Source organism: Palaemon carinicauda, unplaced genomic scaffold (assembly GCF_036898095.1).
Source record: "Palaemon carinicauda isolate YSFRI2023 unplaced genomic scaffold, ASM3689809v2 scaffold73, whole genome shotgun sequence".
NCBI lineage: Eukaryota > Metazoa > Arthropoda > Malacostraca > Decapoda > Palaemonidae > Palaemon > Palaemon carinicauda.
The window spans coordinates 100,883-125,931 of record NW_027172016.1 but is presented as its reverse complement, the minus strand read 5'-3'; the positions used below and the strand labels follow the sequence as shown (position 1 = coordinate 125,931).

Below are 25,049 nucleotides of genomic sequence, written 5' to 3'. Positions count from 1 at the left end.
AATATATAAGAAAAAATTTTTCACCTACTGTATTAAGTTTGTGAAAAGGATATTAAAGATAGATGCCAATAAAAACCTTAACCCTTTTACCCCCAGGCTATTTGGAAATTTCAAACCCTTAACCCCCAAGGGGTTATTTTTTTCCCAGCACATTTTGCAGTATATATTTTAAAAATTGCTCTAACAGCCTTACTTTTTGTCAGAGAGAGGTCAGGTCAGCCTCATTCTCTTGGAAAATGCCTGAATTTTCTCAAAAAATTATCAAAAATCTGAAAAAAATATTTTTTATAGCATTTTTCTGCAAGGACGTACCGGTACGTCCATGGGGGTAAAAGGGTTAATGTGTCCCCCTGTATGTCATATAATATATGCTAGCAAAGATAAATATATAAAAAACAATTTTTCACCTATTAAGTTTGTGAACAGGATATTTAACCCTTTTACCCCCAAAGGACGTACTGGTACGTTTCACAAAAGCCATCCCTTTACCCCCATGGACGTACCGGTACGTCCTTGCAAAAAAATGCTATAAAATTTTTTTTTTTTCATATTTTTGATAATTTTTTGAAAAAATTCAGGCATTTTCTAAGAGAATGAGACCAACCTGACCTCTCTATGACAAAAATTAAGGCTGTTAGAGCAATTCAAAAAAAAAAAAAATATACTGCAAAATGTGCTGAGAAAAAAATAACCCCCTGGGGGTTAAGGGTTGGAAATTTCCAAATAGCCTGGGGGTTAAAGGGTTAAGGTACATACCAATAGGAACCTTAATTTTCCTTACACCTTGAAATATGTAATTTTACTCAATGTAATTATGTATTTTGATATCGAACAATAAATAAAAAAAAAATCATCTACACCACCAATGTTAGCTGATAAAAAGACATATTTTACCTTATAAGTAAGTCCCATTATGCTCTGTAGTACTTCACGAACTTCCTTTGCTCGCGCTTCAGTATCATCTTCGTCCACTTTCAATCTCTTGGTCAACTGGGTCATATTTAATTTTTCTTGCTTGACTGGATAATACACCCTTTTACTGGAACCTGGTTCATTGTGTCCATAAAAATCGTTTTTTACGTACAAACGCTTTGAAGCTGCCTGCTAAATAAAAATAACATATATTCAGAAAAAAAGTAATATTCTTGGAAGAAGATTAGAAATGAAATTTTAAGCAAACAGTATAGCAACATGATAGACTTAAGAGGTATATATCACGCTAATATTTTTTTTTGGAAACCTAACGAACAGAAAATTAAGCATAGAAGAGGGTAGAAGAGACTCTTTAGCTATAGTAAGCAGCTCTTCTAGAAGGACACTTCAAAATTAAACCATTGTTCTCTAGTCTTGGGTAGTGCCATAGCCTTTGTACCATGGTCTTCCACTGTCTTGGGTTAGAGTTCTCTTGCTTGAGGGTACACTCGAGCACACTATCCTATCTTATTTCTCTTCCTTTTGTTTTTTTAAAGTTTTTATAGTTTATATAGGAGATATTTATTTCAATGTTACTCTTCTTAGATTATTCTATTTACCTTTTTTCCTTCCCTCACTGGGCTATTTTCCCTGTTGGGGTTTCTGGGCTTATAGCATCCTGCTTTTCCAACTAGGGTTGTAGCTTAGCTAGTAATAATAATAAAAATACAATTATCATTACTAGCTAAGCTACAATGCTGTAAGATCAAGGGCTCCAGCACGAAAAATAGCCCAGTGAAGAAAGGAAATAAGGAAATACAAAATAGTGTGCTTGAGTATACCCTCAAACAAGAGAACTCTATCACAAGACAGTGCAACACCATAGCACAGAGGCTATGACACTCCCTGGACAATTGTATCCTGTTCGTAATACTAGGCAGGCAGTTAATTCTAATAGCCAAGCCTTCTCCATCATGAGGCTCAATACTAAGCAGTACTCTAGAAGTTTTATTCCAGCTGTGACCAAGTTGTGGAATGATCTTCCTAATCGGGTGGTTGAATCAGTAGAACTTCAAAAGTTCAAAGTTGGAGCAAATGCTTTTTTGTTGACCAGGCGGACATGAGTCTTTTTATAGTTTATTCATGACATATTTGTTTTTGATGTTGTTAATAGTTTAAATATGACATGTCTGTTTTGACGTTGTTACTTATTTTAGAATGATTTATTGTTAATTTGTTCTCTTCATTTATTTATTTCCTTATTTCCTTTCCTCACAGAGCTATTTTTCCCTGTTGGAGCCCCTGGGCTTATAGCATCTTGCTTTTCCAACTAGGGTTGTAGCTTGGATAGTAATAATAATAATAATAATAATAATAATACCAAAGACTAGAGAACACTGGTTTGATTTTGGAGTGTCCTTCTCCTAGTAGATCTGCTTACCATAGCTAAGTCTCTCTTCCACCCATAACAAGTGGAAAACAGCCACTGAACCATTGCAGTGCAGTTGTTAACCCCTTGCAAGAAAAATTGTTTGGCTATCTTAAAACTGTCAGGGGTATGAGGAAATAGGATAATTATTATTATTATTATTATTATTATTATTTTTACTTGCTAAGCTTTAACCCTAGTTGGAAAAGCAAGCTGCTATATGCCCAAGGGCTCCAACAGGTAAAAGTAACCCAGTGAGGAAAGGAAATAAGGAAATAAACTACAAGAATAGTAATGGACAATTGAATTGAAATACTTTAAGAATAATAACATTAAAATAAATATTTCATACATAAACTATAAAAACTTAAATAAACAAGAGGGAGAGATATGAAACAGAATAGTGTGCCTGAGTATACCCTTAAGCAAGAAAACTCTACTTGAAGACAATGGTACAGAGGCTATGGCAATACCCAAGACTAAGAGATTGATTGATTGATTATGAGTTATATGGCATCCTGACATCTGAGGTCATTGACGCTGATATTGTTTGTTACAAATAAATAAATATTAATTCAGTTTCAAACAAAAAAAAAGCAAAAACATCCTTATAACAGTTAGATAGCTTTTAGAAGACCTGCATCTGAAATAAATTTAAAAACACAACTATTATTGTACGACACATCATGTCCAAGAATCTTGGCAAGGATGAACCGGCCATCCTCACCTTGAGCCTCAAACAGATGTGTACTTCTTTCAGTACTATAAGTAGGGCATTTGATTAACAAATGTCTCGCTGTCAAGGGTACCAAACAATCGTCACAATATGGTTGGTGTTGGCCATTTATAGAAACTCGTGTGTCAACCGAGTGTGACCAATGCGGAGACGACAAAGAGACGTCTCTCATTTTCGGGGCATCATGCTATACGTCTAAGGAAATATGATATTTGATATTTCTCTCATTTTATTACCAGCTAGACTATCCCAGTGCTGTTGCCATTTATTATAAAACCATTTCTTGATGGTAGGTAGGAAATCATTACAGGGAATGGGATACCTTCTTGGTCGCAACTCAGATGCAGCATTCTTCGCCAGTAAATCTGCCTTCTCATTCTCAGACACACCAACATGTGCTGGAACCCAGCAAAATCAAACCATTATACCTCTCAATTCAATAATAAAAGGCCATTCTAAAATCTTTAAAACTATAGGGTTACTAGAATTAAAAACTTCTAAAGCTTGAAGAACACACCTTACATCACTAAAAATGGTAAAATTACCCTCCTTCTCCAATGCTATTTTCTCAGTAGCGGTTAGTATGCCATACAGTTTGGCAGTAAATATGGAAGCTGTTAAAGGAAGTGCACCTCTACAATCAAAATCATTACTATGTACTGCACACAAAATCCAACACAAGCATCAGATATGGAGCCATAAGTATATGTAAAAGTCAATCCCCTATGTTCAGCAACATGTTCCATAAAAAGAGACCTGGCTTCTAAGTCAGTCATATTCTTTTTAACTCTAATAAAGTATTTACAAAAGGATACCTCTGGTAATTTCCATGCAGGCGTTGATGATACCTTAAATGGAAGCACCTTACTTCTAATTATATCCAGACTGTATAGTAATTGTTTAACCCGAAAGCCATAAGGTTGAGGGGATTCTGGGTGCAACTCAAAGTATGACGTGTGCTTTACAAGGCTTGCAGTCTGATAGGCTAAAGAATCAGGAAGTCTTTGCAACCTTAACAATACCAAACAATAGAAGACTTTCGATAAAGGTCTAAAGGTAATTCTCCAGCATCAACAAGGAGACATGGGATCGGTGAAGCTCTAAACGCTCCTGTGGACAATCTAATACCAGCAAGATTTATTGAATCTAATATCTTTAATAGTGTTAGGGTGGCTGAGGAGTATATTTCACACCCAAAAAAAATTTTTTGAAAAAAATCAGGGCATTGTAGAACTTTAAAACAGTATTGTGGTCTGCCCCCCTGGTGTATGGGACAATACATTTAAAAGACTCAGAGCCTCAAGACATTTAGCTTTTAACGCTTTTAAGTGAGAAACCCACGTAAGCTTACAAGCAACTATCAAGCCTAAAAATTTACCTTCACTTACAAATGGGATCCGTTGACCTTTTATGTATGTATCCGGGTCTGGATGTATTCCCCGAATACCACAGAAATGGACAACAACAGTTTTGCTAGTAGAAAAACTTAAACCCATTCATACCAGCCCACTGAATAATTTTGTCAATTGAGAGTTGTAGTTTTCTCTCAACCATTACCATTCTAGTTCCAGCAAATGAGAAGGAGAGATCATCAAAAAATAGTGTTGGGAGTGCTAGTGCAAATAGGGTTACACTTAGCACACTACCCTGGGGAACTCCTTTTTCCTGACATTTCCTCTCAGATAATGTTTCCCCCACTCTCACTTGAAAAACTCTGTTAAAGAAATGATTTTATAAACAGTAGTAGCCATCCTCTTAATCCCTATTCATGAATGGTTTTAAGTACACCATATCTCCAGATAGTATCATATGCCTTTTCAAGACAAAAAAAGACTGTTACATGGTGCTGTTTGGAAGCAAAGGATTCACAAATAGAGGACTCAAGTCGTATCAACACATCAGTCGTTGAGTGGATTTTTTCTGAATCCATACTGAGCAAGAGATATGCCCTTCTTTTCAAGGTATTACATCAGTCTTGCATTGACCATCTTCTCCATGATTTTACATAAACAATTTGTCAATGCAATTGGTTGATAGTTTGCTGTTGAAGACTTGTCCTTACCGGGTTTTAAAAAGGCTAAAATAATAGCTAGTCGCCAAACACTTGGAAAACTATTAGTAAGTAATGCTTAAAATAAATAACTTTGTATTAATAGGTACATGTTTAATCATTGCATATGGAATTCCATCAGGTCCAGGGGCTGTGTCATTACAAGTAGCAAGTGAGGAATCAAATTTTCTTTCAGTAAAAGGTGAATGATATGACTCTTCCCTTCCTGTTGCAAAATTTAAAATTTTCTTTTCTTCAATCCTCCTATACTGGTGACCAGGAGCTGCTTCACACTTGCATGACACATTTGAGAAATGATCAGCCAGGGCATTGCTAACAGTCACATACTGACCGTTCACCTTCAACACCAGTGGGTTTGGGGTAAATTTGCCTGCAATCCTTTTTATTTTCCTCCAAACAGACAATGGTGGTATTCTACTGTTGACTGAGGAAACAAAAGATAGCCATGACTGGTGCCTACCTTCTTTCATGGCACGACGGAATTGTGCTCTACACTTTTTGTATGTTATCAAATTTTTCTCAATACGGCATCTACACAATCTAGTCAAGAGATTTTCTAGTGGCTCTCTGTGCAAGACAGTTAATTCTGAAGACCACCACGGGACTGGTCGTCGTTTGAATAATCCAGTAATTTTGGGAATGGAATTGATTCCTGCTGTATGAAGAGTTCCATTCAGTAAGTCTATGGCATCATTATTACTTTCAAACCGTTCTGCACTCCCCCCAATTTCCCTTAGCTCACGATATTTAACCCAGTCCACCTTGTCAAGATTCCATTCTGGCGATCTTTACAAAGGTGGACCATTGTTGGTGTTTATGAATGGTGCATGATCACTAGGATGCAAATCATCTAATGTCCTCCAATCGAAATCATGAAGGAAGTTAGAGCTTGCAATTGAAAGGTCAATGTATGACAAGGTACCTGTCTAAACAGGGAAGTGTGTGGGCTCTCCTGTATTAAGGAGTCCAATATCCTCATTTTCCACAATTGATGATATAATATTGCCCCTGGTGTTTGCTAAAACATCACCCCACAAAGGATGTCTACCATTCAAATATCCAAGTAAAAGAATAGGTTCAGGGAGCTGTTGAATCACCTCTACTAAATTATCATACAATACGTTATCATTTGGAGGCAAGTACAGAGAGCAAATTGTATATTTTCTCCCTATATCAATCTGTACAACCACTGCCTGCAGAGGTGTACGAATAGACAAAGATATTTGGGGAACATCGCAACGAACATATATGAGATTTCTGCCATGGCTCCCTACTCGGTGATCATATGGTGTCCTATAGCTAATATATTCGCGAGGACAAGGGGTATGAGCATCAAGCTTGCCCTCCTGTAGGCATAAAATTATGGGGGAATGCCCTGACAATTCCATTGCAAAATGGAGGAAAAAATTATGGTTTATTTTTTGGAAGAACTTTTGGATGAAGTCTTCCCATTAGCAATATCTAATCTAACACTATTTTTCGGTGCTTTTATTAGAGAGGGTCTTGATAAATTGGGTTTTCTGTTTGTGATTTTCTTTTTGTCCTTTTGATCTAATTGTTGAGGGGATGTTGGACCTAAACTTGAATTTCCGATTTATTTGAATTGTGTTCTGGTTGATCAGAAACATTGACAGACAGAACATCATATTCATTTGATGTCACAATTCGAATGTTTCTTATGGAAGGGTGTGAGAGGAATGGAGGTCTCTCTTTTTCAATTAATAGGTGGTGAGTTACAAGGTTTTTGTACATTCCCCACTACAGGTGCACGTGGTAACTTGGTTTTAAGTGGAATCGCAATTAAATCAGGCAAGAACATACCCTGGGAGAGGTTAGTACTATCCTTTGTATTGGTGGATAAAGGTTGAATAGTGGCATGCAATGTCTTACTGTTAATACACAATGGTAAATCTTTAGGAGATATTTTTGCCTTATTATACAGCACTTTATCAGTAAATGGTGAATTTCTCTTTTGAGAACTATCTACAGTAATAGAGCGGTTAGTTGACTCATGAGGAACTTTTTCTATTGTTTTTAATGTCTTTGCATAGGTAGTCGATTTATTTATTAATATCTTGGCATGCCCTACGCTTACATGTTCAATTTATGATTAGAGTTGCAGTTCAAGCACCTTGCCTCAAGTGTACATTCTTCATGGTAAAGATTGGAGCAAGTATTACAAATTTTATCATTCTCCCAAATTTGGGAGGATGTCCAAATTTAAAGCAATTAAAACATTGCAGTGGCTTCTGCTTAGAAGGACAAACTTTAATTCTTCCATTTTCTATGTCAATGTGGAAAGGTACATCAGCATAGTGGAAAGTAAGGATAATCATTGATGCTCCAGTTACTTTATGTACTTTCCATACTATTAATGGACACAGCCAATATCTCTCTTCCGTGAATTCATATAGGTCTCGACTGAAAACCACTCCCCTTCCATAGCTAAAGTTCCGAGTTTTTCTACCTTGTATTTTCCCTATCAGGGAAACTGAATATTAAAGCTGAAGGAGGTCTGAGCAATAGCATGGGAGAAGAAACACAGATATGTGTATTTACTACTTCCTTTCAAGCTTACTATCCTAAGCTACCATAGACAATAGTGATTATTATTGTTAATAAAAATTGTATGCTTTTATATCACCGATATAAAAAATATCAATACTCGTTGAGCCCTTTTTCCTTTACAGGAAGAGCCGATGGAGAAGTGTGCAGCGTTGTTCTGCAACCACAAAGGTAAAGACTTTTGTGGCCACACGAAGTGCAGGACTCATGCCCCCTGCTGCATCGTGTCGGAAGTCCTGAAGTATTGGAACCCGAAGGGTTGCCCCACCTGCTCAAACCTGCTGGCCAACGGCTTCGGAGAAGCCCCCTAGTCACCAAAGAGACTAGGGATACGGGGAGGGAGACCCTTCGCAAATGGGTAAGAGGGTTCCAGAAGAACTCTCCAGGACCATACTTACACAATGACTCCCTAAGGTGCCTATTGTGCCCCAAGGCCCTGCCGAACGCAGTGGTGCCCCAGAAACAGGTCCAGGCCCCCTTCATACAACTAAAGCTCAACTCGGACATCAACAAGACACTGGAAGGCATGGACATCCACCAAGAGAGAATGTCAGAAGTGTCCACTGACAATAAACAGGGCCTACTGCAAGGTGGCCCTGAAGAGAATGTGGAACCCCCATAAGTGGAGGAAGAAGGATCCATATCAACAACAACTGGAGACCCTCAGTTCGCCGTGACGGCATACGAACCTATGCCGTCAACATCCTCGGGCCCAACTCCACACCCAGTTGCACAGGTAAACAAAAATGAAGAGATCCTAACATCGATTCAACAAATGATGGAATCGTTCCAAAAGGAACAACAGACGATGCGGGAATCGCTCAAGCAGCAGCAGATACTGTTGCAAGAGAGGATGGACCGCCCCGGATCCACAAAGGGCACCGATAAGAAGCCCCTTAGTGTGTTGGATCTCCCTCGCTGCTTCGAAACTAATCCCTGGAGGTATGCGGACCATATGCTCATGATGAATGGGAAACTGTTCGTCTCTGAGAAGTTGGGGGCCAAGCTGATTGTAGACCTTGCGTTCTGGCCTAACTTTTTGGCCTACCCAGAGCGCTACGTGAGACTGCGGGATAAAAATGCAGCCCGAGAGGAAATGGTACCCAAAGAGGTCATTGTTTTTTAACATGACAAGGCGCAAAACATCCTCCTGAAAGCCTTGAAGGGAGCCGGGTACACCAACTCCAAAGTCTCGGCACTGAGCAAGAAACATCCCACCTTTCTTGCTCCTTCCTCCATCTCTTTCCCCTTTTCGGAGAAAGCACTAGACTTTGCTGTCAAGACAGTCGACGAGGGCAAACCCTGCCCAACCCTAGAGGAATGCAAACCATTCTCTGTAGCACTGCCTACCTGTGAGGAGAAGTGGAAAGATGTCCACCTAACCTTCTCCGTCTCCAAGTTGGATCCAGAGATAGCAGGCCAACAATTCAATGAGAACCTTCCAAAGTTGGCAGACCATCTTCTGAGGAGGGAACAGGAGTCGAAGGAGAGACTTGCGGCCTCCCTTTCTCACCAGAACTGTCTAGAAATGCCCCAGAAATGTTAATCTTCCTGGCTAAGTCTCACATGGGTACCCTTGTAAAAGACTTGTATGCTTTCCTCAGAGCGAGGAGAGCCTGTAGAGAGTTCGTTTTGGCCTCAGCAACCATCAGACATGAACCAAGGAAGCTGATTACCTCGAGCATCTGGGGTAAAGACCTTTTCCCACAGGAACTGGTCCAAGAGATCATTGCCAGAGCAGCCACGGAGAACAGGAACCTTCTCCAAAAGTGGGGCATGAACTCGAAGAGGAAATCTTCCTAGGGCGGAGGTCCCCAGTCCAAGAATAAAAAGGCAAGGAGACCACACAGACCTGCACAACTTCCCGCAGTGACTATGACCACGATGCCTCAGACCACCTTTCAGATGGTCCCTCAACAACTGGTAGCCCAGTCACCAGTTTTCAACCCTAACTTTGAGAGGCAGTCGACTTCCTTTCGCCCTAGTCCGAAAGGAAAAGGCCCTCGTTACTAGCCCCTTATATGGACCCTCAAGCAGAGGCGATGGATGCCATGTCCCTCGACTGGAACAGGTGGAATTGCACTTCCCTATTTCCACCAACCAATCTCCTGCTAAGAGTCCTCGACAAGCTAAGTTCCTTCAGTAGGACAGCAGTAGTAGTGGCTCCCAAGTGGACCAAAAGGAATTGGTTCTCTCTAGTCCTAGAGCTGAAAACGAAGCAGTTTCCTCTGCCTGATCCAGTACTATCTCAACTGGTCGAGAAGTCGACTGTCTACGCTTCATCCTCGAGAACCAACAACCTACATCTCATGATTTTCTCACCCTAGCTGCGAACAAAAAGTTTGGAATCTTGAAGGATAAAGTTAACTTCATCGAAGAGTACAAGTCAAGTTCAACTAGGAGACAATATGAATCGTCATGGAAGAAATGGGTTTCTTTTGTGAAAACAAGGAAACCGACAGAGATATCGATAGATTTCTGTCTTGCATTCTTCATATACCTACACGAACAAGGCCTGGCCTCTACTACAATTACTTCGTGTAAATCAGCCCTGGCTAGACCACTTCTGTACGCTTTTGAGGTGGACCTCTCCAGTGAAATCTTTAATAAGATCCCAAAAGCATGCACTAGACTCAAGCCAGCAACCCCACCAAAGCCCATCATGTGGTCTTTGGACAAAGTCTTGCACTAGGCTTTGAACCTAACCAATGAGGACTGTACTCTTAAAAGATTTAACACAGAAAGTAATTTTTCTGTTTGCAATAGCCTTAGGGGCTAGAGTGAGTGAAATAGTGGCCTTATCCAGAAACGAAGGCCATATTCAGTTCCTAGACTTGGGAGAACTGAACCTTTTTCCTGATCCTGCCTTTCTTGCCCAGAACGAGATACCCACAAAGAGGTGGGGTCCTTGGAGAATCTGCCCACTGAGGGAAGATGCCTCTCTGTGCCCAGCAGTGTGTCTTAACCCTTTTACCCCCAGGCTCTTTGGAAATTTCCAACCCTTAACCCCCAAGGGGTTATTTTTTCCCCAGCACATTTTGCAGTATATTTTTTTTTAAATTGCTCTAACTGCCTTAATTTTTGTCATAGAGAGGTCAGGTTGGTCTCATTCTCTTGGAAAATGCCTGAGTTTTTTCAAAAAATTATGGAAAATATGAAAAAAAAATTTTTATAGCATTTTTTTGCAAGGACGTACCGGTACGTCCATGGGGGTAAAGGGATGAGTTTTGTGAAACGTACCAGTACGTCCTTTGGGGGTAAACGGTTAAGGTCTATCTTCAAAGAACTTCAGACTTCAAGGGAGGACAGCTCTTCAGAGGCGAAACCTCAGGATTAAACCTATCTTTAAAACAACTAAGAGCGAAGCTCACCTACTTTATTCGCAGAGCGGATCCTGACAGTACACCCGCAGGTCACGATCCGAGGAAAGTTGCTTCTTTGTTGAACTTCTTTCAACATATGGACTTTGAAAGACTCCGCTCATACACTGGGTGGAGATCATCCAGGGTCTTCTACAAACATTACGTGAAGCAAGTACATGAAATAAAACATTTTGTGGTGGCGGCGGGTAGTATCATTAAACTCGTCGTCTAGGGCTGCGATGAACAGTGGACGGTTTTGGGACTTTACAGTGCATCGGCTGCATGGGTATACCTACCATCTAGTGCAGATCACAGTGATGATTAACATACTGTTCTATATAGGTGCATATCTGACCAATAACACCAGTGCCGAGTGAACGTTTGCGTCACAGTGTTTATGCATTTCCGAACATCTGAACATTCCGATAGATTTGGTTTCACATCTCCATTGAGTGGCATTATTGCGATAATGTAATTATAAATTTTTTCTACATGAGAAAATATGAACCTTGATGTGTTGTAATGCTGGATCAGATTCATACTTTGTTGTAACTACATTTGATAAATTAGTTGCAAAATAAAATACATTGGTTTCCGGTGAGAGTGGGGCCGAGACAGGGATGTGTGATGTCGCCGTGGTTGTTTAACTTGTATGTTGATGGAGTAGTGAGAGAGGTGAATGCTCGAGTGCTTGGACGAGGATTAAAACTGGTAGACGAGAATGACCATGAATGGGAGGTAAATCAGTTGTTGTTTGCGGATGATACTGTACTGGTTGCAGACACAGAAGAGAAGCTTGGCCGATTAGTGACAGAATTTGGAAGTGTGTGTGAGAGAAGGAAGTTGAGAGTTAATGTGGGTAAGAGTAAGGTTATGAGATGTGCGAGAAGGGAAGGTGGTGCAAGGTTGAATGTCATGTTGAATGGAGAGTTACTTGAGGAGGTGGATCAGTTTAAGTACTTGTGGTCTGTTGTTGCAGCAAATGGTGGAGTGGAAGCAGATGTACGTCAGAGAGTGAATGAAGGGTGCAAAGTGTTGGGGGCAGTTAAGAGAGTAGTAAAAAAATAGAGGGTTGGGCATGAATGTAAAGAGAGTTCTGTATGAGAAAGTGATTGTACCAACTGTGATGTATGGATCGGAGTTGTGGGGAATGAAAGTGATGGAGAGACAGAAATTGAATGTGTTTGAGATGAAGTGTCTAAGGAGTATGGCTGGTGTATCTCGAGTAGATAGGGTTAGGAACGAAGTGGTGAGAGTGAGAACGGGTGTAAGAAATGAGTTAGCAGCTAGAGTGGATATGAATGTGTTGAGGTGGTTTGGCCATGTTGAGAGAATGGAAAATGGCTGTCTGCTAAAGAAGGTGATGAATGCAAGAGTTGATGGGAGAAGTACAAGAGGAAGGCCAAGGTTTGGGAGGATAGATGAAGTGAAGGAAGCTCTGGGTGATAGGAGGACAGATGTGAGAGAGGCACGAGAGCGTGCTAGAAATAGGAATGAATGGCGAGCGATTGTGACGCAGTTCCGGTAGGCCCTGCTGCTTCCTCCGATGCCTTAGATGACCGCGGAGGTAGCAGCAGTAGGGGATTCAGCATTATGAAGCTTCATCTGTGGTGGATAACGGGGGAGGGTGCTGTGGCACCCTAGCAGAACCAGCTGAACTCGGTTGAGTCCCTTGTTAGGCTGGGAGGAACGTAGAGAGTAGAGGTCCCCTTTTTTGTTTTGTTTCATTTGTTGATGTCGGCTACCCCCCAAAATTGGGGGAAGTGCCTTGGTATATGTATGTATGTTACTGCTGCCTCAGTTATAGAATAATAAAATATACTAGAGTTTTATTTAATCCCTGTACAGGGCTTATAACTTGGAATCAAGATAACGATTTCTGAAAGAACGAATCTTACATTCTCATGGTAAGTAAAAAGGTAAGCTCCAAAGTTTTTCCTTTTTGTTCCTACGGAAATACAAACCTTGAATCCTTATCGTCGATATAGACATTTTCCCTGCTGGGGGCAGGAAGCACTAAACCAGCTCCAGGCTTAATGGAAATGACAGATCTCTGGAATTTCACATACAGGTCTAGTAGACCAAATAAGGAAATCTATTCAAGGTGGAGGGCACATACACAAACCCACAGCTAATAGTAATTTCAAGACAATTCTCTAGTATGCTTCCATCAGGACTAACATGGCCCGAGCCCAAAAAACGGATTTTGAGCAAAGTGAAAAATCTATTTTTGGGTGAGTGCCATGTCGTCCTGATGGACCCACCCTTTTGCTGACCCTTCCCAAAATTACTTTATCTGCGGTCATTCCTGCTTAACGACAAGAAAAGGAATGGCGTCGCGGTAGTAGTACGGAAGGAGGTCCACCGGTTACCTAGAACGGCACTCCCTTCTCTTGCCACTCTTCCCCCTTACATCAAAGAGTTAAATCTATTCGGGTTGAAGATTGCTATGTGTCGTATCTAGAATACATCCCAATATTATACGATATCCTTTATTAGATACTTGCGCCAGGAGTTAGAATCCTGGAGACCTTCGGTTTAATTCTCTGGGAGTATCACTGTAGCAAATATCCCTTAGAAAGCTACCTAAAGGAACCTTCCATCAGGACGACATGGCACTCTCACCCAAAAATAGATTTTTCACTTTGCTCAAAATCCGTTTTGTTGGTATATCAAATACGTGGAGAATATTTAATTTCCTTTAAAGATTAATCCCTCTTAGTTCCTTAGTCATCAGCAGAATTTTCCTTAATGAGACTTGCAGAAGACGTCAACAATGCCGGGGGTGAGTCAGTATATCCAGGAGAGGGGAGGGGTAGTCATTGTCAGCAAAAGCCATGAGAGCCATTTTTATTTTTCATTTTATTTACCTGCACAAGAATACTAGACATCACATGTCGAAAAGTTGATTTGCACTCTCCACTATCAGCACGAGAGTATACTTCCCAGATGGTCCACTCCATACCCTACCAGACGGATAGCATAAAAAGATAATGATACACAAGTGTAAGCTGAACCCATCTGTTAGGACTGAGACCAAGAATCTACGAGATCATCCTCCCGAGAGTCCTACCCCAAGCATTGGATCCCCAATGATTCCCAAGACCCAATCCTTGAGAGTAGTTCTGTCTAAAAGGTCCAAACCATCTATGGGAAGGCTGATATCATCCAATATTCTAACACATAGCTTTGAATGCAAATACCCCTTAACTGTGATACCTCCTCTCATTCATCAAAACTGGCAGCAATAACGGATGTAAAAACCTCCACGCCATTAAGAATAAGGATGTTAAAAATAAACAAATATATATATGCATATATATATATATACATATATATACAGGGGTCCTCGACTTACGACATTGATCCGTTCTTAAGACGCGGTTTAACCCGAATTTCAGTGTAAGTCGGAACATCATAAATAAATTACTCTAAACGTACTGTACTGTACTGTAAAGCATTGTACTTTAATAAAATATAACAAATGACATAAAAAAGTATTAAATAGAGAAAACAATTCCTTACCACATGAATTAAAGTAAATAATAAAAAAAGAGAACAATTCCTTACCTTATTCCTATGGTTGGCTTGCACACTGGAAGGGATGTTGCAAGGGACGGAGAGACAGGTTTATTGTGGAGAGGAAGTTGCAGAAAATACTGGAGAAACTGGGGCAGGTGAGTCAGGTTTCTCAGTAAGTGAGATCACTTAATAATGTCTAATTTCACTTCCATGGTGATGGCCTTTTTTTCTTTGATGCACTACCATCAGAAGAATCTGCCTTACTCCTTGGAGCCATAACAAAGGGCAAAAAGTTAAAAAAAAACGATCAAACACGTGAGAGAGAACCGGCATACACAACCAAAATGGCGTATCACTGAAACTGAGTGACGCGACTGATGCCGTCTTCCTCGCCCACTACCACAATAAAGCATATTCATCTGCTGCTCGCTAGAAACTAGTTCCCAATTGTTTACGTTGCTTACGACGCTAACGACGTAAGACGGAACGACGCTTAATATCATTTTTTATATTTTTATGGGGCGTGCTCGTAACCTCGAAACAGCATAAGTCAGGACCGTCGTAACCCGAGGACTCCCTGTAATAAGGGAAATATTACTCAGAGTTGGGATCGCAAGACGAAAGAAAGTTTATAAAATCAGGAGAGGGTCGAAGTAATATTCAGAGGAAAAAAAAGATGAGAAAAATTTGGATTTAAATTGGGGGAGAAATTTCTCGAAGTTTGAGAGCCCTCTTGCCCGTCACAATGTTTCAATGAGAAAACGATATTCCCTGTTGAAACAAGATGACTTCGATAAGGCATTCTCTTGTTAAAAGGGTGGTCTAACTTGTGTTGCAAATCTTTCTGGATATTCTGCATTCGTAAGTTTTAAGGCCTTGGCGTAACTCTTGGTTTTGGTTAGAATGGAATAATGACTGATTTGAAGTTTTCTGGCATTCTGACATCAAAGGTCATTGACGTGTTTATCGTTTATTATAAATAAAGTATAAAAGAATATTTAATTAAAATCATTCATCAAATATGTCATTATAAAGTTGAATAGCTGAAGACCTGCTTCTGAAATAAGTTTTAAAATGCTGCTAGCATTGTACAACACACCATACACGAGAATCTTAGCAAGGATGAACCTGCCATCCTCACCTCGAACCTCAAACAGATATCTATTTCTTTCTATGCTATAAGTGCTCCATTCAGTCAACAAATGCCTCACTGTCAAGGGTATCAAACAGTCGTTGTAATATGGTTGGTGATGGCCAGCCAACAGAAACTTACGTGTCATCCAAGTGTGACCAATGCGGAGACAACAAAGAGTAGTCTCCCACTTTCGGGGCATCACGTTATACCTTCAAGAGGATATAACATCACTTATTTCTCTCATTTCATTTTCAACTAAAATATCTGAATGCTGTTGCCAATTATTATAAATAAAATTCTTAATTGTAAGGAAAAAATCATTACATGGAATTGGATACCTTCTTGGTAGCAACTCGGCTGCAGCATTCTTTAACAGTGAATGTACCTTCTCATTTTCACATACACCTACGTGTGCTAGAACCCAGTAAAATCGAACTGTTATACCTTCATGCCAATAATTAAAAGCTACTCTAAAATCTTTAAAATGGAAGGGTTACTGGAATTAAAACCTTCTAAATCTTGTAGGACACTTCTTGCATCTCTAAAAATCGCAAAATTGCCCTCCTTTTTAACACTATACTCTCAATAGCAGTTAATCTGCCATATAGTTTGGCAGTAAATATGGAAGATATTAGAGGAAGTGCACCTCTAAAGTGGAAAAAATGACTATGCACTGCAAATCCAACTGCAGTATCAGATTTGGAGCCAGCAATATACATAAAAGTTGATTTACTATGTTTTTCCACACGTTCTATAAAGAGACCTGGCATCTGATTAAGTCATGTTCTTTTTTATACCAATAAATTATATACTAAATGATGTATCTGGTAATTTCCATGGAGGGGTCAGTGATACCCTAAATATAAGAACTCTATTTCTTGCTATATCAAAGACGTAAAGACAGTGGAATCGGTTAAAAACTGAAAGTACATGGGTAGAATGCAAAACTGCCATGTGTCAATACAACTACCTACTAAAAAGGAAAAAAGTGAATACTATAAGAGAAAGATCCGCAAAGCAGCAACAGATATAAATAAGCTATATTGTCTCCTAAATGGTATAATGGGAAATGTAAACGAAAAAAAGCTACCTGATGGATACAGTGACCAGGAACTAGCAAATAATTTTCTAGTATTCTTTAAAAACAAAATTGAGAATATAACCAGGTCATTTGTAACAATTTAATATCAGATTAATGATACACCAGATACACAGATAAAATTAATGAGATTTAACAACATACCACAAGATGACATCACCTGGATCATCAAGAGAGCAAAGAAAACAAACAGCGCAATCGACCCTATGCCAATATCTGAAGAAATTGGAGAGAGAATCTTCTCTAGTCTAGCTAAAATAATTATGAGAATAGCAAATGCAAGCTATGATGAATGTAAGTTTCCCAAAACTGAGAAAATGACTATAGTCACACAGGTTCTGAAAATTGCTCTGGATTACCAGGAATTAAGCTCATATAGACCGATTTCAAATCTATCCTTTGTTCAAAAAGTGCTAGAATACATAATTCTTGAACAACTGGTCAGTCACTTAGAAGTAATAGAAGCTTTGCCAGACAACCAATCTGCTTACTGGAAACTATACTCTATGGAGACAACCATCTGCTCTGTTGTTAATGATATACTGGAAATGATGGAGGAAAATAAATGTGGTATTTTAATATTACTTGATCTTAGTGCTGTTTTTGATACAGTTGTGCATGAATTGCTACTAAATGATCTATGCTTCATCGGCATTGAAGATCAAGCTTTCAAATACCTGAAAGACTACTTGGTTGGTAGAAATTACTGTGTGCAAATAAGAAACTCTTATTCATCATATGAACCTTTAAACAGAGGGGTACCCTAGGGGAGACTACTTGGCCCAATCTTATTCTGCTTCTATACCATCCGTCTATCGAAAATAATACGAAGGCATGGTGTGAACTACAAACTATTTGCGGATGACACAATTTCAATTCTCCATAAATGATATAAACGACACTACTGAAATTCTAAACCAAATGCTTGATAGTGTTAGAGAATGAATGACAATTAAACAACTCAAATTAAATGAGAACAAAACTGAATTTATGGTGGTGGGTAAGAAAACACTGTGAGAAGCTTGGGTGATATTCAAATGAACATAAATAAGGACTCGGTGCTGATATCTAGTAAAGTTCATGATCTGGGCGTATTTCTTTATTGCAACTTGTATAGCCAAATAAATAATGTAGTAAAAATTGCTAGTTACCATCTAAGAAATATTGGTTTTATAAGAAAGTACCTGGATGAATGTTCAGTATAGAAACTTGTGATAAACAGTGTGATTACTAGAATTGAATATTGTAACTCCATCTACTACAATCTACCAAAAGTAAAACTTAAGAAATTACAAAACATGTTAACAGAGGAGCAAGACTGATAAAAGGTGTCCCAACTAGAGAAAGGATCACCCCTATACTACTTGACCTACATTGGTTGCCGATTAAAGCGAAAATTGAATTCAAAATATGTACAACCACCCACCAATTTATCAGAACCGGTCGTTCAAAAATATGTAAGAGAATTTCTACATATTGTGTAACCAACAAATCGTTCTGACACGAGAATAGTCACAGATGGTTTCAAACAATTAGAACCAAGGTACATTTGTACTGTAGGGTCTAGAGCCTTTAAATATGCGGCCCCGAGACTATACAATAGGCTCCCATGAGACATCCGAATAATTGAAGATATTAAGGCTTTAAAGAGGAAACTAAAGACACTCTTTTTTTGCGAGGGTTTTGACAGTATTGATCAAACAGTAAACGAACAGTACACGTTGTGGAATGTTAAATATGACCGAATGAACATCATAAAACGAGAGTGGAGGTCCTGTAGATAATAGGGTTCCCCTACCGTACAGGACCAGATAAGCAGCCCTTAAAGTAAAAAAGTAAAGGTTTCAAGACTGTTTATTGATTGTTTTACCTGAAAACCATATTTTGAGGAGATTTTGGGTGTAACTCAAAATATCTACAATGGCTTAAAAACTTTGCAGTCTGACAGGCTAAAGAATTAGTCTTTGCAACCTAAACCAATACCGAACAATAGAATGCTTTAGGTAAAGGTTCAAAGGTAATTCTCCAGCATCAACTAGGAGACTTGGGATAGGCGAAATTCTAAACGCTCCTGTGGACAATCTAATATCAGAAAGGTGTAGAGTCTAATATCTTTAATCGGCTTAGGGTAGATGAAGAGTATATTTCACACACATAACTGATTTTTTCAAAAATTAAGGCATTGTATAATTTTAAAATAGTTTTGCGGATTGGCCCCATGATGTATGGGATAATACTTTTAAAATATTCAGTCTCAAGAGATTTAGCTTTTATCACCTTTAAGTGAGGAACCAATGTAAGTCTACAATCGACATTCAATTCTAAAAATTTAGCTTCACTTACACATGGGATCCATAGACCTTTGATTTCTACACCCGGGTCTAGATGTACTACCCGAATATGACAAAAATGAACAGCTAGTTTTGCTTGTCGAAAACTTAAACCCCTTCATATCAGCCAATTGAATCATTTTATCAATTATGAGTTGTAGTTTTCTCTCAACCATTGCCAGTCTAGCTCCAGCAAATGATTTAGAGAGATCATCTGCAAATAGTGTTGAGAGAATATCTTGGGGAATGACAAAGTATATCCCATTAAAAGCTAGTGCAAATAGGGGAATTATTTCTTCCTGACATTTCCTCTCTGATAGAGTTTCCCCCCTCTAACTTAAAAAAAATATGTGAAATACATGATTGAATGAACAATGGTATCTCTCACCTCTATCCCAACTTATGAATGGTTGAGTATACCATACAGTATCTTCATGCAGTATCATATGCCTTTTCAAGGTGTGTGTAGAGAGAGAGAGAGAGAGAGAGAGAGAGAGAGAGAGAGAGAGAGAGAGAGAGAGAGAGAGAGAGAGAGAGAGAAAAAGAGGAAGAAGAAGAAGTTACATTATGCTGTCAGGAAGCAAACGTTTCATAAATAGAGGACTCAAGGTGATACAATACCTTTCTTCTCCAGGTACCACATAAGTCTTGCATTGACCATCTTCTACATGATCTTACATATACTAGATCTCAATGCAACCGGTCGATAGTTTGCTGCTAAAAGCTCATCCTTAGTGGGTTCTAAAAAGGCTAAAGTAATAGTTAGTTCCCAAACACTTGGATAACTGTGATCCATATTCTGTTAATGATGCTTAAAAACTTATTGTTAGCAGGTACATGTTTAATTATTGCATGTGGAATTCCATCGGGTCCAGGGACTGTATCATTGAAAGTAGCAAGTACAGAATTAAATTCCCTTTCAGTAAAAGGAGCAATGTAAGATTCCTCCTTTTCCATTGTAATATTTGGCCTTTTCTTTTCTTCAATGCTCCTATATTGGTGACCAGGAGCTCCTTAACACCTGCATGATACATTAGAAAAATTATTGGCCAAGGCATTGCTAACCTCAGTTGCTCCAGTCACATACTGACTATTCCCCTTCAACACTAGTGGTGGGTTGGGGGTAACCTTGCCAACTATCTTTTCTATTTTCATCCATACAGAAGATGGTGGTGTTCTACTATTGAATGAGGAAACAAAAGATATCCAAGATTTGCACCTAGCTTCTTTCATGGCACGACGGAACCAAGCTCTACATTTTTTGTATATTATCCAATTCTCCTCTGAGTGGCATCTACACAAATGAGTCAAAAGATTTTCTCGTGGCTTCGTGCAACGCTGTTAGTTCTGGAGACCACCAGGGAACTGGTCGCCATTTGAATAACCTTCAGGTTTTGGGAATTGAATTGACTCCTGCTCTGTGGATGATTCCATTCAGTAAGTCTGTGACGTTATCAACACTTTCGAACTGTTCTGCATTCCAAAATCTATCCCAGTCCCCTTGTCAAAATTCGATCGTGACGTTCTTTGTGACGGTGGATTACTATAAGTGTTTATGATGAATGGTGCATGATTACTAGTATGTCAATCATCTAATGTTCTCCATTTCAAATTCGAGATGGCAGTTAGAGCTTGTAATTAAAAGGTCAATGCATGGCAAGGTACTTGTCTCAACATGAAAATGTGTTGGCTCTCCTGTATTAAGGAGTACGACATCTTTATTTTCCACAACTGATGATATAATATTACCACTTGCATTTGCTAATACATCGCCCTATAAAGGATATCTACCATTCAAGTTTCCTAGTAAGAGAAAAGACTGAGGGAGTTGTTGAATCCCCTCCAATAAATTATCATACAAAATGTTATCATTTGGAAGTAAATAAAGAGAAAGTTATGCATTTTCTCCCTATAGCTATTTGTACAACCACTGCCTGCAGAGGTGTACAGATAGACAAAGATATTTGGGGAACATCTTGACGAACGTTTATAAGACTTCCGTCATTGGTCCCTGTTGTTGATTATATGGTGTCCTATAGCTAACATAGTCTTGCGGACAAGGAGTATTTGTATCAAGATTTCTCTCCTGGAGACAAAATTACAGGGGAGTGCTCATGAATGAGGAGATAAGTCATCATATTTGGCACTTAAACCCTGAAAATTCCATTGCAAAATGGAAGAATAATCTATGGGTTATTTTCTGGAAGATACCTTGGAGGAAGTTTTTCCATTGGAAATTTTTTTCCCTAACACTATTTCCCGGTGGTTTCTTCAGAGGTCTTGATAAATTAGGGTTTTTTTTTTTTCTTTTTCTTTGTGTCCTTTTGATCTAATTGTTGAGGGATATGGTGGACCTCAACGTGAATTTCTGATTTAAATTATCTTCCAGTTGAACAGAAACATCAGCAGACAAGACATCATATTTATTTGAAGTCATAACTTTAATTTTTCTTATGGAAAGATGGAGGTCTCTCTTTTTCGATTAAAGTGGTGAGCTATCAGCTTTTTGCACCTTCCCCACAACAGGTGCACCAGGTAAATTGATTTTAAATCAGGCAAGGACACAGCCTGAAAGAGGTTTGTACTATTGTTTACAATGGGGGAAGATGGTTTTTTATTTTTCTGTTCTTTAGGTATTTTTTTTGATTTTCCTAGTTTCTAGATATGAATTTGCAATAGAACTTTCACCTTGTTTAACTACTTTCATATCTGTTTTTATGTTGAACGTGAAGAAACTATTTTCGTCAATGTGTTTTGGCAAATTTTTCCTCAGAACCAATGAAAAAGGTTGCCCTGGCCTTATCTGCTTTTCATGAGCTCTTGGACAAGCCCCTTTTATTATTATTACTTGCTAAGCTACAACCCTAGTTGGAAAAGCAGGATGCTATAAGCCCAGGGGCTCCAACAGGGAAAATAGCCCAGTGAGGAGAGGAAACAAGCAAAAAATATTTTAAGAACAGTAACAACACTTAAGAATTAGTAGCGAAGGGATAGAGAGAGTGCATGGAGGTTGGGGTGTGGGCGAGAGAAATGATGAAGAGAAAGTGTGATTGATTTTGCAGTGGCTTTTGACCTAACAATGATCAACAGCTTCTTTGAGAAAAAGATTAACAGACTGATTACTTACAGTAGCGGTGGCAGATATATTTGCTGCTGTGTAAGTGAGTAACCCTTTCCATGGTCCTTATGGCCTGAATTTCTTTTAAAAAAAAATGAACTTAACAGAGCTTTTAGATGTAGCTCGGTGTGCTTCCCCACAGTGAATACAACATTAATTTTCTGTGCATCAGCTGTGACTATTTTTTCCATATTTGGCACAAACAGCTGGCTTATTATTTAATTTTTCCTTACTTTTAGCTTAAATTCCCATACATCTAGCAATGATAACATCAAAATGGTGAAAAGATGCATGGTTTCACCTTCAAAGGTAGCTAATCACTTTTAATAAAAATGATATTTTAATTATAAAATAAATTTTTGAATATACTTACCCGGTGAATATATAATAGCTGAGCCTCCGGCGGCTCGACAGAAAAAACACACAAAAACTCGCGAGCGATCGCTATGAAGGTTGCGGGTGTGCCCACTAGAGCCAACTATCGGCCAGATACCGCATATACATGTAAACAGACCCAATTTTTCTCATCCCGCTGGGTCTCTATCGGGGAGGCCTTTAATTTATATATTCACCAGGTAAGTATATTCAAAAATTTATTTTATAATTAAAATATCATTTTTAAATATTTAACTTAGCCGGTGAATATATAATAGCTGATTCACACCCATGGTGGTGGGTAGAGACCAGAGTTAATTAAGTTTACAGCGTATATGCTTAGAGTTTTTGACAGTTATATCATAACAAAACCCAAATATATAAAGGTACCTGGTAAGGAAGTTCACTTAGACGATTACTCTGCCTTATTAGTCTGTCTTCCTCACGAAGCCCAGCGATCCTCTTAGGATGCTGAAAGACTCCCAGGAGTTGAAGTATTAAGGGCTGCAACCCATACAACAGGACCTCATCAAACCCCTAATCTGGGCGCTCTCAAGAAATGACTTTGACCACCCGCCAAATCAACCAGGATGCGAAAGGCTTCTTAGCCTTCCGTACAACCCAAAAAACAATATTAAAAACATTTCAAGAGACAGATTAAAAAGGATATTGGAATTAGGGTAATGTAGTGGTAGAACCCTCACCCACTACTGCACTCGCTGCAACGAATGGACCCAGTGTGTAGCAGTCCTCGTAAAGAGTCTGGACATCTTTTAAGTAAAATGACGCGAACACTGACTTGTTTCTCCAAAAAGTCGCGTCCATAATACTTTGCAGAGATTTATTTTGCTTGAAGGCCACGGAGGTTGCTATAGCTCTAACTTCGTGCGTCTTAACCTTAAGCAAACATCGGTCTTTCTCATTCAAGTGAGAATGAGCTTCTCGTATTAAAAATCTGATAAAATATGACAAAGCATTCTTTGACATAGGCAATGATGGTTTCTTAACTGAGCACCATAATGCCTCAGATTTACCTCGTACTGTAATGACTTAGTACGAGCTAAATAAAACTTAAGAGCTCTAACAGGACATAATACTCTTTCCAGTTCGTTGCCTACGATCTCTGATAAGCAAGGAATATCAAAAGATTTAGGCCAAGGACGAGAAGGCAGTTCATTTTTGGCCAGGAAACCAAGTTGAAGTGAACAAGTGGCTTTTTCTGTAGAAAAGCCGATGTTCTTACTGAAGGCATGAAGTTCACTGACCCTTTAAGCCGAAGCCAAGCACACTAGGAAAAGTGTCTTGAGGGTGAGATCCTTCAGGGAGGCTGAATGTAATGGCTCAAACCTGTCTGACATGAGGAACCTTAGGACCACGTCTAAGTTCCATCCAGGAGTTGCCAAACGACGTTCCTTAGAGGTCTCGAAAGACTTAAGGAGATCTTGGAGATCTTGGAGATCTTTATTGTTGGAAAGATCTAAGCCTCTATGTCGAAAGACCGAAGCCAACATGCTCCTGTAGCCCTTAATCGTGGGAGCTGAAAGGGAGCGAACCTTTCTCAGATGTAAAAGAAAATCTGTGATTTGGGCTACAGAGGTACTGGACGAGGACACAGATGCTGACTTGCACCAGTCTCGAAAGACTTCCCACTTCGACTGGTATACTCTAATGGTAGAAGCTCTCCTCGCTCTTGCAATCGCACTGGCTGCCTCCTTCGAAAAGCCTCGAGCTCTTGAGAGCCTTTCGATAGTCTGAAGGAAGTCAGACGAAGAGCGGGGAGGCTTTGATGGATATTCTTTACGTGGGGCTGACGTAACAGATCTACCCTTAGAGGAAGACTTCTTGGAAAGTCTACCAGCCATTGAAGTACCTCGGTGAACCATTCTCTCGCGGGCCAGAGGGTAGCAACCAACGTCAACCTTGTCCCTTCGTGAGAGGCGAACTTCTGCAGTACCTTGTTGACTATCTTGAATGGTGGGAATGCATATAAGTCCAGAAGAGACCAATCCAGTAGAAACGCGTCTATGTGGATTGCTTCTGTATCAAGGACTGGAGAGCAATAGATTGGTAACCTTTTGGTCAACGAGGAGGCAAAGAGGTCTATGGTGGGTTGACCCCAAGTAGCCCAAAGACTCTTGCCCACGTCCTTGTGGAGGGTCCATTCCGTGGGTATCACCTGACCCCTCCGACTGAGACAGTCTGCCAAGACGTTCAAGTCCCCCTGGATGAATCTCGTCAACAGGGAGATGCCTCGATTTCTTGACCATAAGAGAAGGTCCCTTGCGATCTCGAGCAGCGTGAAGGAGTGTGTGCCTCCTTGCTTGGAGATGTACGCCAAAGCTGTGGTGTTGTCTGAGTTGACCTCTACCACTTAGTTTCGAAGAAGCTTTCGAAT

The 25,049-nt window shown here is 39.5% G+C and overlaps 1 protein-coding gene across 1 annotated transcript in view; it reads right to left on the bottom strand.

Moving 5' to 3' along the window:
- The window catches only part of LOC137637432 (uncharacterized), a 142,172-nt gene that overhangs the window by 33,228 nt on the left and 83,895 nt on the right, over nucleotides 1-25,049 (bottom strand). Inside the window, exon 5 of the mRNA XM_068369632.1 lies at nucleotides 895-1,104. Within this exon, the coding sequence (XP_068225733.1) occupies nucleotides 895-1,104 (210 nt within the window). The remainder of the gene's footprint in view (nucleotides 1-894; nucleotides 1,105-25,049) is intronic.